The following is a 16,678-nucleotide window of genomic DNA, read 5'->3' on the forward strand; positions in this document are numbered from 1 at the left end:
CAGAGGGACTTTAACTAGATGGTCTTTAAGGTCCCTTTCAGCCCAAACCATTCTGTGACTTCACCGGATAGCCACAGAAAATAGGTAAAGTTTTGTAAGTAGAGCAGAGATTTTTACATTCCAGTAAAATATTTTATTCAAATATGAGATAGATTTGCCTCAGGCTTCTACTAAGTTTGTACAAGATGGTTTGCTGCTTGTTCCAATTTTTCACTGGACAGAGGACTCCAGGCTACAAATCTAATCATATTACAAAATGCATTTGCATGTACTTATTGCTGTAATCTTCTCAAGAGTTACAGTTCAGTCTGATCACTTGGACAATGGCTAATTGGAACCAGCACAGCCATATATCTTCTACATTGCTACTTTTGCTGCAAAAACACTTTAGCAGAGTTAAATTATTTGCAATATTTCTTTAGCGCAGCATTCTTAGGTGGCAAAAAACATTTCATTTTTGTAGCCTTCCAAGCTGTTTCATAAACTTTAATGGGGTACTTTGAACAAGCTATGAAAAAATACAATCATCTGACAAACTGAAATATCTCTTGTAAAATAAGTTGCAGAAGTCACTTACAGTGAGTAATATCTGGTGGGCCATATGGATCTGTCATGTAAATGGTGGTGGGCTTTCCAACTTTCAGATACACTACATCTGATGTGTTCTTCAGTATTGCTACTGCCTCTTCATGGGTAACTTCTTCTAAACTGTAATTATTTACCTTAGAGGAGAAATCAGAAAGGTGAGTTGAAATGCAGAAATAGACACAAAAATGATACATCCTTGCAGTTTTCAAAATGTTTGGAACATTGCTGTAAACGAAGAGCACTAAAGATTATAGAAGCAATTCTGCTGCAGGGAAGAAAATACAGTTTTCTTAGCACATGCATGTTCAAAGACTGATGTAGCAATACTGATACACAGAATCTAAATGGCTCAAGAAGGTACTTGGTTTTGACAATAAAAAAAGTTGTGATGTTCTGCTACTGGTATAATCACCAATATAAAATTGTATTTAATAGTAAATTAATAGCACCACATTACTTACAGAAACTGTCTACATTATTTGACCTAACAAAATAAACTTCCTAATTAATCTCTTAGCCTCCATAGGTGGGACCTCAGAAATACCCAACACACCCAAATCTTTCCATCACTGATACGACACTGACAACTGAAATAAGGAGAGAGAAAAAATGGCATATAGAATACCTATGAGGTGCAGGAATTGAAAAAGGGCAGTTCAGGATGGGAAAAAGATATTTTTCATTGTGAAAGTTTGTCAGTTTTCTGGAAGCACAGGAAAAAGACATTGAAAAAGTAAGAGAATGTTGTACTAGCTCTGTGCTTTTTTTAGAAAAGAAAAACACTTAAGCAAGGATAGAAGCAGAAGACTACAGATAAAGTAATAAAGGAAATGGTGGCAGAAAGCTTTGCCTATTTATGCTTTACTCCCACAAAAAGAAAATCAAAAGAAAAGCATCTGAAGTGGCTTATTGTAGAGGCATATAAAATTTATTCACATATAAATCCACCATATTAACAGATTATCAATAATAGGTTGTCCTCCTATAAACAAAACCGTGAATGTTCCCTGCCACAAAATGTATAAATGTCCTGAATGGAGAAATTATAGAATAGGGAGGAAAAAAATAAAGGGTGTAGATCCAGGTTTCAGGCATGTGGCATAAGACAAGAGAAATAACAGAATCACAGAACGCCTTGGAAGGGCCCTTATGGAAGGGACCCATAAGGATCATTGAGTCCAACTCCCTGCTCCTCACACTACTGCCTGAAACTGAACCATGTGACTGAAAGCATTGTCCAGCCTCTCCTTGAATTCTGGCAGGCTTGGTGCTGTGACCACTTCGCAGGGGAGCCTGTTCCCCTGACCTACATTTCACAGTGTATGTTGTATATGAAACATTTTACAGTCATTTAAATTGCCATCCTCCAACTTCCACAGTTACTGCAAGGATTCCTTTTAAAGATTATGCAAGATGAAAGCAGAATTCCCTCCTCACTACAGTATAATATAACAGTAAATTGCAGAAAGAAAAATATATTATTTCCAGGGAATTTAGTATCAATAAATTATCAGAAACCTGAATGTGACAATAAGCAATGGACAAAGGGTTTGGCAACTGGAAAGAAATTCAGCTATTTTGAATCACTGAAGGACTCTTCATATTCAAATGATTTCATCACCACCAAGAAAAACTTATTTCTATTGGACAGTATTGCTGAATGTAAGGACTCTGTCTAAACTTTTTTCCCCTGTAAAATTCTCAGGCTTGGTTTTAAAGGTAATTAAAAGAGACAATGGCAGGGATATTATGATAATTTGACATGAAGGGAAGTGATAGAGCCTAACACTTAGAAAGGAGCTGCCGACAGGGTATGCTGAATTTTGACAGGTCTTCTATTTAAATAAAAATCTTATGCCTAACTTCTATAAATTTCTTTATCTTTCCTTGTTATAAAGAACCATAACTTACATATACCTTTAATAAATAAATGCCTTAAATTAATAGGCTGGCAGGAAGAAGTGGCTGAAATTATGCCTTTCTTGTTTATGTATTTCAAAACTGCCAGACACTTACAATTCACACATGTTAGAAAGATGACCACAAGGCTATCCTTTACCTTTTCTCTTTCCCACGCTGTCCGTACATGGTATTTCTTGCATTTCATCCTAAGTTTTTTTGAAGTAGAAAAAATCTCACATCACCTCATCTACTTTACAGCTACTGTAAAAAAATATTCTCAGTCAAAAAAAGACAAAAAAATGAAATAGCTTAGAACTGTCTGGATTTTGAATTTTTGGTGTTTTGAGAAGTGAATAAAAACAACTATGTCACAATTGAAAAAATATGACAAAATTGACTTGATGCAACTTCTTTTCCAAAGGTGTTGGATTTTGGTTTTTGTTGGGGTTTGTTTCCATACATTTAGCTGATAAAAATCATCACAAGATACTTGAATGTCACAGTTGTACAGTAAAGAAGACAAAAAGCCATTTTAGAAACAGAAAGTAAAGTATGATAATAGAAAACATTTGATGTGGCAGGTCCTGTGTCTTCTCTCTGACAATAACATTATGGGACACGTGTTTTACCAACATTGTACAAATGACTGAAATCTAGAAGTTAGACTTAAGGAGTTCAAGCAATTCTAAACTAAGACTTAATATCTATGCAGTTCAGCATTATGTTTATCTTTATAGACATAAAGATCCTAGAGTTCACGGCAAAGTTTATGTAAAATCATTTTGTCCTGAATTGCTCAGTTCTCAGTAAACAAAGAAATAAAGACTCAATGTACATCAAGAGAAAACAAACAAACAAACAGACTTGTTGATTCATTCACAAAGGTGTCATAAGGTCTCTTTTAAGTGGGAGCTCTTAGAGAAGGAGATGAGATCACCTTCCTTAGTCATTTGCCAACATCACCTTAGACTTGCACTTCCAGACTTCCTTCAGAACGCAGCTTTTGCTTTGCGTCTACAATTCCTATTAACAATCCTATGTGCATCTATCAATATATTTTCTACTTTTTGACCATAAAACAATGATCACAAATAAAGACGTCTGTACGTATTCTGCTATACAAAAAACTTGAATACTTAGAAGAATTCTATTGTTCAGACCCCTAGATATAATTCCAAGATGACTGCAGTATGTAGAGGAATCTCTGGACATCTTTCCTTAAAACATTGTAGAGAGATGATGATAATAACAGGAAATATGACGTTCTAGTTGACTTTTATGTTGAGATTAATGCCAAGAGAGACTCTTTCTGAAGCTATTTCTTCCATAAAAGATGCCTATATCTTGATGGAATTGTAAGTACTAAATCTGGCTTTTTTGGTGGTATGGCCCAATAAATGCATTATAGCAAAGATTTGCTTCCTCCTGTAGAGATAACCTTATATATTTCTTGCATATAGCTGGCAAAAAAAGGGTTGAGTTAGAGGTAAGGAAGATAAAGAGTAGGAGATGCACACAAAGTAAGAAATCAAAGTGTATATAGCATGCAATCCTCTGAGAGGCTGAATTTTTGTGCAGATTGGCTGACTTAATTCTGAGTGGGTAGAATGGGTACTGCATGCCAACTTTCTGGATCTAAGAAGCCAATTTAAGTAGCAGTTAGTTAAGGGAAAAAAAAACCCTTAAGGCAAATGCAAAAAAAAGATATTTATCTGAGTGGTCAGTTTTGTCACAAATTTGTATATTTGAGACAAAAAATGCTGTGACAGGAGCCAAAGGATAGGAGTCAGAAAGAAAAAAGGCATGGAATAAATGGGGCTTTTCTAATTGGAAAAGTTACATGCAGTGAAAATTTAAAAATGGAAATACCATCTGCAGAAACAAAAATAGGAAAGCTTTTTCCTTAAATAGAAAGTTTATGATATAAGACATACTGGTAACACGAGAGACGAATAAGGGAAAGAAATAAAATAGCAGTAGAGAAGGAAATTAAAGATAAAAGTCCAATCAAAGAAGCTATTTGAGTGATGGGGAAATCAATAAGAAATTATGCCAAAGAGATATAAAAAGACTGAGGTGGTTTTTTTCTTCCTAAATAGCATAATCAGGGCAATGAAGTATAAACCTAAGCAAGAATGTTTTATTTGGAACTTTTCCTAGATTCATACTGAAAATCAAAAGCCCCATAAAGCTGCTAGGAAAGCTTAGAATCCCCAAAATGACTGCACAGGTGCTCTAAAGAGTAATTTCATTGAGAACAATATAAGCTGATATGAGAATAAGAGCTCCAGAGGAATAAGTCTGTCTTATTTAATTTTTCTTTATTAAAGGGGATTTGTTCATTTCCACTATTGATTTAGGCTAAGAAAGATTTGATTCACTAAGTGAATGAGATAAGGTGTGATCTTTACCTTACCAGTGGTAATGTTTGCTTGTCTGTAATATTCAATTTTTCATTCAGACAGTGGATTTTCTTGGGTGAACATTTACCAGTAAACACCTGCAACCTGCCAGCTGTAAATCTAGAATGCTGTTAGCTTTTTTCAAAACTCACTCACTTAAAAGGTTGCAAAAGGTGGGATGCTTTCCAGTGTTGAAGAGGGATGATTTGTACAAAGGATATAAATCTGTTTGCATTAACTAAATACTTATAACTCATGGACTCATGAGTTAGTTGCACAAGTGTTGGGCTGTTTTATAAAAGACAATCCCACAAAGACAGCCAAAATCACTTTAAAAATCACCTCTGATCAGAACCAATCTAGATGCTAATCTAGATGCATCTTGAATTACATGCTCTGATTTTATACACTTTAATACAAACATGATCCTGCATTCATACACAACCTGAAAGAAACAGATACTGGTAGGGGACCCTATAAGGAACACATCAACAATGGCACAGTCACAACCCCACCACATTCCTATGAAATTACCAGAAACAAACCACCTTTTTTTCAGAAAGGAAGCATACATTTCTGAAAAGGAATGTGACTCCTGTTTCTTCCTCCTGTTTTCATCAAGAAAACAGAATCAAATTAGACCTCTTGTTATATACGATCACTGATATACGGGGCAAGAAGCAACAGAATACGGCCCAAACTTGCAAGGGTATATACAGCCCAAACTTGCCAGAGTATTTTGGCATATGAGATGTATTTTAGAAAAGCTAATAGTTATAAAAGATTAATAATAACCCTAATGGTTTTAGCATTTTCCCTGAAAAATGCCTTGCTATTAGTGTTGTCATGTAGTAGTAAAAAGCTAGTACCAGTTTTATACTGATTTCTCATTTACTCATTCTGCAGATAACTTGTCCAAAGTAAGATGATGGTATGAGATAAAAAAAGTAATTATTATCTGAGCTGTAATAACTGAAACAATTTTTCAGCTTTTCTTGATTATCATTAGCAGCGACCTTGAAGAGGTGAGACATGCATCATGTTTGGAGGTGACACTTCATTTCACTGTGAGATACTCGAAGGCAGGGCTGCCAAAGATTGGAAGAAGGACTTGAAGAAGACTTTATGATGTTCAGCAGGAACAGTAAATCCTGCTCCTGGCACAGGCTAACTCCCATCAATAGCACAGGCTAGGCACTGACAGCCTGGCAGCATCTCTATGGAAAAGTGCTTGGGGCTCCTGATGGATGGCAAGCTGGGCATGAGCCAGCTGTGTGTCCCGGCATCAAAGAGGTCAACAGCATCCTGGGCTGGATAAGCAGGAGCAGAGGCTGGAGAATGAGAAAAGGACTATTCCCCAATAGTTCACACTCATTAGCCTGAACCTGGAAACTCTGTTCAGTTTTGGCTCCTGCACTACAGGAAAGATAACAGAAGGAGGCAAGTTGAGAGCTATGCTACTGAGATGGCTGGGGATGGAGCACTGACCGGCTGAGGAGAAAATGAGGGATCTTGGCATTTTCAGCCTGGAGAAGGGGCTCCTCTGAAGACAGCTATTAACAGACCCCCAGTGCTTACAGGAAGATCATCAAGGCAAAGCTAAGCTTTTCAGAGTCACATGTGGTAACAGGATGAGCGACAGCAGGCAGATATTGAAGCAAGAGAGAGCCAAACAGGTTATCAGAAGTCTTTTCCTCAGGAGGACAGCTGAGCTGTAGAACAAATTTCCTAGAAAGGCCCTGCAACCTCCATCCTTGGAGATTTTTTGAGATGCAACTGGATAAATCCCTGAGAAACCCTGTCTGGTCCTATAGCTGACCCTGAATTACCATGGTGATCTGTGATGCTCTGTACGTGCTTTACTTTTGCACCTTTCCACTGCAGACAGAAGCTGAGACACCCACTGCAGTGGGATTCTCACTGCTGGCATTACCACCAGCAGAAGGAGGCCTTACCACCCAAACACAGTGAGGGAGTATTTTTCTCCTAGCTGTAAGTCTTCAGAGAAGAGCTCTGGTCTTTTCCTTTCATATATACCTAGAAAAACCATTCAGTTTTTGGTTTCAACACTCATGCTTTCACCAGTACTTTTCCAAACAGGTACCTCAAGATTAATGTACAATGGAGCATTGTCCTGTGCAAGTGCTCAGGTTAGTAAGTCTTAAGTGCCACAAAAACACAACTGTATAACATGCCCTTGTACAGATTTCACAATAACCACAATGTTTTATTTACATAATACATCTTCATAAAGGCCTAACACACTATATGCAATCTGCATTTAATAACAGTAGGGTCATCAAGGTGCAAAATGCTCAGGTGGCCCATTCTTGTCTTACATTTCAATACTAGTTTTTATTTTGCTTCTACACTTTCATCACCTCTTAAATTTATATTAATTTGATTTGCACTTTCTTTGGGATCTGAAAGCATTTCACACAAAATTATCACAACACAGATATGAAAATTAAAAAAGCTCCCCAGCAGCAGCTGAGAATTCCAGAAGGATGACAAATTCTTTTAAATGCTGTAGAGAATGATGGGAAAAACCAAAGATCAAGAAAGGATGCATTACTGAGAAGGAAAAAACAAAAAAGAGGAACTGTTCAAACAAATAATCAAGAAATCAGTGAAGCTGAAGTAGGACCATATAGATGACAAGGGTAATACTCTGTTGAAACACTGCCAAAAGAAAGTAATTAATTTTTTCACTCAATATTCATAAAGGAACATGAAGTTAATGCCATGAACTGACAAATAATTCACAAATTATGATAGAAAAATACTGAAGGTACAGAAGATAAAAACAAATCAGGTTGTCTAGTTGGAGAGAACCAAGAAACATGGCTGCAATCTGCATGAATTTTAGAAACAGTTTTGATCTTGTAAACGAATCTCCAAATATGTGATGATTACAGTACACAAAGAGTAAGCTGACTAGTATTTTCCCGTGCAACAGTGAAAAGCTTGGTCTGGAAGTACATAACTAGAGGAGAGCAATACTTCGAATGATTATTTTTTTGCTCATTTTACATGCAGTGATAAAAGGAGACAACACTTAGTAAAGCAAAACAGTCCAGACTGAAAGGAAAGAAGAACAAAGACATCAAACGTAATGCAAATGACCTCTGCTCATTTTCAGAAGTATAAAATTATCACAATTGTCACAATGGAGAAACATCTATATCTGACTGCAGTGAATCACAGCTTGAAGGCTGAGATGCTTAATAAACTACTCATGTAAAAATCTGAAAAGAATGAATTTAAGCACAGTGGTATAGAAAATATTTCTATTTAAATTAATTCTAATGAAATTACATTGGAGAGGGTGAATGTGGGGGGTTTGCATCTATATGATTTCCTTTTATGTAAGATATTTACTACCTCATGTGAATTGGAAAAAAATTAAGAGTAAAGTAACAAAAAATTGCAGATAACACAAAAACTGCAAGGAATTCTCATCAGAACAAAAAGCAACAAAAACAGCCGAACAGAAGCAGATTTGCAACAAGTTGCAAAATAACTAAAGTGCAAATTTGGCAAATAAAAATATACATTTCTGTACCAAAATAAGCCAAAACTTCATCATCCAACAATTACTTGAATTTGACTATGCTGAGATTATGCAAAGACAAAATGCCAAAGAAATTTTGAGTTCTAGTTTCATTTTGCTCTGATTTTGCTAACACCAGTTGATCCTTAAACTGTTTTATCTACCCATTTGGGTTAATTAAAAAAGACAAAGAGTCACCAACCCAGCAACCAAGTGTCTTTCCAGTTCTGTTTAGTACTCTGTCATAAAATTAATGCCCATCTTCATATGTGACTGGAACACAATGTCCCTAGCCAAATAAAGAAAACCTCAATTAGGCCCAGCTTCACAGGCAGCAATAAAGGTCGACTGCTGAAATATCACATCACAGAACAGGGCTAACGCAGTACTAGTTTGTTCTTTCTTTTCATTGCACTTATTAAAAAAAATATTTCTCTACCTGCTGAGATCTATGCAAATACATTGACATGAATACAACTTGACATAGATTAACTTGTGCTGATTCACCAGGGTCAGGATTTCCCCCTCTGTCTTGAATTAAACAAACTCTGTGAGTGGGAAAGCATTATTGATAAGAAACAATGAACCAGTACTAGGGAAAATTTGGAAAATGTTTGGGATGTTTTTTAACATCAATACGGAACAGATAAGTAAAGCATTCCTACAGGTACTGAAATATAAGTAGTAGTCCACTGACAGTTGCTACATGGGAGTCATTTACTGGCATGTTTTGACAGCTTTCAATTTGTGCACAATAAACAGTAGAATCAGTACTACCTTAACAAACACTTTGTCTAAAATCTTTTAAGTTTTATGGTCCATTTTGACTTGTTCCTTACGTGCATAAGACATTTATTCTCTTCTCTGTAAAAGGTTTGTCAAAGTAATATAATACACTGCCTTCATAAAATGTTAGCTTTCCAGAGGAATGGGTTTTTTTACTTCAATATTAGAAAAATATTTTTAAAATGGGGAAAATGAAGATGATGGAAATACAATTATGATAGCAGTCATTTTGGTTACCTCCAGAAAGATGTATGGTGAATGAAAGTCCTTATATGAAACAATTTTCAGCTAAATAAATGGAATTAAAATTTGTCATACTTACCATAAGAAGTCTATCTCCAACCTGCAATCTCCCATCTTTTTGTGCAGCTCCCCCATCAATAATCTTAGTGACATAAATGCTGTTGTCCCCAGGGATGTGTTGGTTTCCCACCCCTCCTGCAATACTGAATCCTAGACCTGAAAAAGATATTGCAAACAAAACATTAGCAATACAACACAGAACACTAAAGAGAAGTGGAAGAGTAGCATATACAGTGTAAACTTTGAGCATTTTTTTTTCGGAAATACAAATAATATACTCTTTCACTTTCCTGAAAGGTCAGGGACAGAACTAAAGCAAGGAAATTCTTTGCCATTTACAATTACAGAAAGTTAGAGACAAAAATAATTGAACCAGTGATGATTCTATACACCCTCTGCACTGGGGTCCAGTGCAGCCTACATCGAGAAGTTACGGCTCAGCTTTCCATGATCAGCATTAAAACACTGAAACTTGGAGTTTGTTAAATATTGCTATAAAATACATCACCATCTATCAGAACAAAATGAAAGGTGTTCTGATTGTCCACACAATTTGAAAAATACTTGAGATGTCTAGCACAGGGTTTGCAAGTTCATGTAGTACCACAGTGAAGGATCAGTGAAAATAGAAAGAAAAGGTGTAGATGTTTGATTTAAAGTGTGCGCTTTTTCCTTAGGACACAAATCTGTGGCTATGGACACATAAAGAAAGCAACAGTCCTTTGTACATATATAACTTCTATTCAGTGATCTGTGAAATTCCTAGATAAACACTCAAAGACCCAAACTTTGTAACAATGTCAATGATACATGCTGATATGATTAAAGTAAGGCAAAATAAATAGATGTTGGGGGAAGAAAAAAAGACCTTGTCTCCTTTTCCTATATTTCTTACCCTTTGACACATTGTGCATACAAGCAAACCATTGCTTTAATTTTTAGGAACATTTTTACCTCTCAATCAAAGAAAAGACAGAAATTACTGTGCTTGATTTCCATAAAAATTAACTTCATACAGCTAATTTTTCAGAGATTATGCAGCTAATGGGAACTTCCATCTGAACAGAGAAGCTGTTCCTGACAATACCCTGCTTAGATTACTGCTCCAGCTAGGGATTTCTCTTTTAGCTGTACAGAAAAACAGTTATATCTATTTAGAGAGTAATCACTGGTTTTATCTATGAAATCTATGCTGTTCACTCATTCCTAAAGGAAACATGTTGATAATTGTTGTAGCCTGAACAGTAAAATGCAGTATTAAAAAGTGAGTTGCCTGAAATTCAGCATTTCATCACAAACTCAAAAGCAACACTGCTTGGGCAATAAAAATTAAGGGACAGTGTATATTTAATGCACACAACATTTTTAGCAACTGTATGAGTACAGAGATAAGGGGAGTGAATTAAATATTTTATTTTTTTTTACCACATTATTTTCATTTGATCATTATTTTAGCTTCAAAAATATGTGAGGTCAGGTACTATAATAGACTACTTAATGGAATGTGCCACGCCAGTAAATTACAAAAAGACACCTTTGAATTTATATCTCCAATTGAAACAGTACTTAATTAATTGATTATTAACAATACACATGAAGTTAATTCAGAAGGATAGGGTAATTAAAAGAAAGCTTTATTGAATTTCCAGCTAAAGCTGGCAATCACTCTTATTTATGTGCTACTGTCTGTACATGGATAAAAAGATTACGATTTTTTCAGCAGGGAAGGATTTTTTCATGGGACTGCTAACAAAGAAGAGAAAAGATATTCTAATAAAACATTAAGAATGGATTTTTTTTAAATGCTAGTAATGGACAAGGAACAATGACTGAATAATATTTCTAGGTGACATAATTATAATCAATTTGATCTAAACCCCACCTATATAGGCTTCTAGCAGTAAAGATCTGAGAATATTCCAGAATGCTGGTGGGAGCAAATGAGTGGGCTAGATCTCAGCCAGAGGGCTTTCTTCAGCCCCACTGCTCACCTAGGGCAGGACCATGGGAAGAACAGGTTGGGGTGCACTTCATCTCCTCCTCTCCCCTTTACTGACACTGTACACATGTAAAGGGCCATTTCTGCACACACAGCTGGTCTGCACTTTGCTCAAAGTGAGTCCTAATTCAGCCTGGTCCTGCTGCAACACAAGCAAGTGATAGCCAAGACAATCACCTGCATTTTCTGCAGTGCTGAGTGGGGGCTTGGCTTGCTATTTCCATGGTTGTAACACAATGGATATAAGAAAACGTAAAAAAAAAGAGCATCAACATAGGCTGCTCCCATTACAAAACTGAAGCTTAAAATAGTGGAATGAGTAAATTTTTCTACTACAATCTACGTAAAATTTAGCTGTGATACAATGTGGGGGCTACATTGCATTTGTAAGCAAGGTCTAACTTTGGGCATCCAAATAATCCACAGTGATTACAGAAAGGTTTAGAAGAGCAGAACAAGATGGGGTAATATGGTGGGGGAGCAAAAGGAGAGTGGGTAGGAAAGAAAACTGAGGAAGAGAAAAATTTTCCATGTCAATCAATAATGATTTAATTTCATTGCTTAATCATACTTGCTTTCTTTAAAAGATTTCTTCTTGGAAGGAACAGGGAATGGAACAATGCCCCATTTAATTTTATTTAAATTACTTCTGCTAATTGCTAGGGCACATGGAAAGTATAATACACAAAAACTTTTGGGTAGGATTCATATGGCCAACTGACATCAGACAACTATGGTTATCATTTATACTAACTGTACGATAAATGAAAATTCATTAAGAGCTTTTAAAGTATGATTCATCTCATCTCAACAAGACATCTGAAAGAGATGAGGTGAATCATACTTTTGGTTTCTGAAAGGTTGAGGTCTGGATGTGGGAAGAGGTGAGTGGGAAGATCAGTGCTATGAAAGTTCACAATCTGAGCTCATTTAGACTGAAGGCTTCTGTTTAAACACTTCAGAAAGATTTGCTCAACCCTGGTGTGCATCTCTGATTGCTCACTACATCAGGTTAGTGTTACATCAGATTCTTACTCTGTTTTAAAAGCAGAGAATCATTCAAACAATGGAATAAGGTATGTTTTCTAATGGTATTTTTCATAAAACAGCATATTTGATTGCAGAACCTTGTTCTTGTTGATTCCTTTGGTTATGAAAACATTTCTATCAAACACAGATCAGAAGTTGATCACTTCCTCTTTGGCTGATGCGCAATCTGCTTCACAGAAACAGCTGATTTTGGAGAGAGTGCTCAAATTCCTCACAACAGGAATTAGATGGAGGATAAATTCAGAATGAAGTTGAGGAAGAAATGTTTTATGATGATGGTGGTGAGGCACTGGCACAGGCTGTCCTGAAAAGTTGAGGATGCCCCACCCTTGGAGATGGTTCAAAGCCAGGTTGAATGGGGCCTTGAGAAACCGGATCTAATGCTAATGAGTAACAGGTTTGGAACTTAAAGATCCCTTCCAACCCAAACCATTCCATGTTTCTGTGGTTCAGTGAAGAAGAGACTACTTCAGGATGGAAAAAAGTGAGAAGTGGATTTAATACTGGTGCACATCCAAGTCAAACTCAGTTTTGTTCAAAATCATTGAAGAGGATAGGCCCTTATAAGGTTGACTCAATGTGTAAACTAGGAAAGTTGAATCAAACCTAATTTCCCTTCCATTTCTACTGGATTTGTGTTTGTAAAATTCATCTGCCTTTGGGTTCCACAAATGCTGATCACTGATCCTATGAATAATAATGTGTAATAATCCCATGAAACAGCAGACGTTTCTGGTATCGGAAAGAGGAAAAGGGACAGGGAAAAAAGCTACTCCATCAAAACTGGAAACTGCAGAAAAAAAATGCTACTATTAATAAGTCAAAGATATTTAGTAATATCTTTTCCTGGGATTATTGGTAAGAACATGTTAAAATATTTGGCTACTTACATCGATTTTGCATTATTTGCCATACCAGACACATGTTTTAAATATATCACTACATTAGTAAAACAGTACGTTCCAACTATTTTTCTAGTAAAAGTAGGCTTGGAGGCTCCCCATATAATTAGTCCAGCAAACTGGACTAATAAAAATAGATAATAATAATTAAAAATAATAAAACCTCTGTTAAAGACACAGTGGGTTAATGACACTGCAGGCATACCACTTTGCAGTAACTAGAGAGGGAGCCTAAAAGATCAACTGCAGCTATGTCATGTCAGCTTTCTAATAAGAAGTGAAGTTAAAGAAACTCAGTCAGAATGCCAAAAATGGATGTTGCATTTTGCTACTATCCTACACAGAGAACCAAGCTTATTTTAAATCAGCAAACAGAGCGAGGATTTTAAAACAGAAATCCAACATGAGTTTCACAGCTCCCAATAAGGGGAATCCAAAGATAGCAGCATTTAAGATATAACCCTAAAATATAGTTAAGAAATGCTTGATTTTCAGGTAGTTAACCAAAACAGTGTGCTTTAGAGACCTAGAACAGGTAATTCCTAATTCCTAGCTATACCACAGTACACCTTACCTCATAACTGATCTGTGAGCATAGACTTAGTGAAACCACAACAGGCAAAGGACCTTCAACAGAAATATTATCATATTAACAAATGAAATATGAATGGAAATAGGAATGTAAATACTAGAAGAAACACCAAAGGTTAGAGAAATCATATGTACTGACAGCACAGAGCATCTCAAGCAATAAAAATCAAAATGAGCCATTTCTGTCAAGCCTGGACAGAATGTCTGGACTCTGTAAGACCTTTGAACAGGTGTCTTGCCAGCAGAAGACCCTGTACCATGACAGTGGGATGTTGGCAGCAAGACTGCAGCATGTGACATATGCCATTCTCTTGCCTGTAAGCCTAAGAGGGAAGCAGATCATATCAATAAAAATGTGTGTTTACTAAATGAAAAAAATCAGCAGATGAGCAGCCACCTTGTGGCTAAGAGACTGAAGAAAGGAGCGTTCAATATAAAGGACCACCCATAATAACAGTAGACTCCTAGAGGGTATAAATAATTGATACAAAAATCTGTCAGTTCACGGTTGTCAATCAAGAAAATGCCAAGAGATGTGGTAAGGGTTTGATGTCCCATATTCTTTGTGTCACACACAACTGAGCCAGACCACCTCAGCACATGCACCCTGGGGGATGTGGATGAAACAGAGAGTGAATGAAATACCTGAAAGGAAGATCATAAATGGTTAGCTTATTTAGAGATTTTGTGAATAAATGTCACCGCCCCTCCCTATACATTCTCTCATTGCTTTTGCCCACACTTATTTCCTAAAGGTGTGAAAAAACCTGATTCGCTCCAGAGCACTGTGTGCATTCAGATTTTAAGAAACTGTTTCATGCAGCAAAACAGAAAGTACCACCAGAAAAGACCCCCCCAACAAGCTGCCCCACTGAGGCCCTTCCCTGACACTGCAAGCCTGGCTGCCCTGCGGCATACGACACATCAACCATGCTCCTGCAAATAACTGGCCATAGCAATGAGGAGCCCAAGCTGGGGCAGCTCCTGCCTTCCAAGGACCAGCCATTTCTACAACACAGCTACAAAAGATTTAGCTTGTTAAAACTGTCAAACCTGGAACAATGATGCCCAATCCAGGTTTCTAATTAATCAAATTCCACTTTCAGGGAGGAAAGGAACATGGGTAATATAAAATGCTTTGACTGATATAATGATTGACTTGTTTTGACAGGTATCACTGTTATGTCCAGTTTATATGAGTAAACAAACTATAAAAATATTAATTATAAACAAAGGAGTACCAGGGAATGTCTCCCCATGCCCTTTACTCAAGCCTCCTGTTGCCAGTTTCAGCTTTCCTGGAGGACACATAGAGCATGTATTTACAATAACACCTCACAGCTGTGGACAATTAATATGCTTGTTATAGCTGTGAGTTATGGCTATTGTTCATTATTGACAGCAGAGTCCTTTTTTATTTGGTCCATACAAAAATAAAATACATGAAAAAATAAAAATTAAAGTTTGTGTCACAAGGATTATACAATGTTACAAAGAGGGACCAATCTTCCTCTACAGAGCTCTTTCTTTGTCATCCTATGAAACAGTTCTTGAGAAACTATTAATCCCAAGTATATGAAGTCACTTTACCTCATCTCCTTCATGTTGTAGCAGTAGAGTCAAATATCAATTTATTTGAGTGAGTTCTTATAACAATTCTTATGCCTGATGCATGTGACATCTTATGCCAGAAGGACTTATTGACTACATTTTGGTCTGTGGATGAAAAAGTCAATCTAAAATACAGTATGATTCATAAAAATTTTACTAATATTCATAACATATTTAAAAGCTGTCTAATTTCATTCCAATTGTTAATTCTTGTTTCAGACCCTGCTCCTAGATCACTTCAGAGGGCTCTTTTTGTAACTAACAATTGGATAATAGCCTAGACCACAGAGAAAGCTGAAGTCCCTACACATGTAACACAGCATGTTGTTATCTGGTGTTTCTTTCTAATGGCCTTGGGTTAAAAACTTCAAGCATCTTCCTTATTGTTTTGACATTTTCTTTCAGGAATATCTAGTGTTTCAGGTTATTTCCCAGTTGATGTCAGATAGAATAAAAATTATGTACAGTGCCACTAGGTAAGAAGAATATTGTCCAAAAGCACCTTACACAAAGTGAAAATTATTGTTCCCCTTACACTGTGCGGCATTATATATTTGTGCCTTCAGGTATTTATCCAACTGTTTTTACACATTTCCTTTGTTCTTGCCCACAGCCATTTTTATAGCTATTATTTTCATTAATCCCTACACTCTGGCTCCCAGTGCCTCACCTCTCCACGCTATTGAAGCAACAGGGATGCAGTTTCAGTACAGCCTCTGCTGAGGATCAAACTGAGCAGCACACACAGCACTCCCACCGAGTGTGGCCAGTGTGCTCACAAAGAGGCTATGGCTGGATGGCAGCTGGGATCATACAGCAGGCAAGGAGAATTCTTTTCTTGCAAATGATCACTGATACTTTTACATATGAAGACAGATTTTGGTTGAGGTTTTAACAGAAATTAAACAGTAAAATTCTTCATCTTACTTGCCTTTATCTGCATGATTTTTTAGCTCTGCAAATTCAAATTTTTAAAGTAAACTACAATAGT

General features: G+C 36.5%; 1 protein-coding gene across 12 annotated transcripts in view; it reads right to left on the reverse strand.

Annotated features, from left to right (window-relative positions):
* DLG2 (discs large MAGUK scaffold protein 2) overlaps window positions 1–16,678 on the reverse strand; it is an 890,387-nt gene that overhangs the window by 262,756 nt on the left and 610,953 nt on the right. For all 12 annotated transcript variants that reach the window (XM_030950072.1, XM_030950037.1, XM_030950029.1 and 9 more), the window contains 2 exons: window positions 9,554–9,690; window positions 578–722 (listed from right to left, as the gene is read on the reverse strand). In XM_030950072.1, the coding sequence (XP_030805932.1) occupies window positions 578–722; window positions 9,554–9,690 (282 nt within the window). The remainder of the gene's footprint in view (window positions 1–577; window positions 723–9,553; window positions 9,691–16,678) is intronic.

The sequence above is a fragment of the Camarhynchus parvulus genome, chromosome 1, assembly GCF_901933205.1.
Source record: "Camarhynchus parvulus chromosome 1, STF_HiC, whole genome shotgun sequence".
Classification (NCBI taxonomy): domain Eukaryota; kingdom Metazoa; phylum Chordata; class Aves; order Passeriformes; family Thraupidae; genus Camarhynchus; species Camarhynchus parvulus.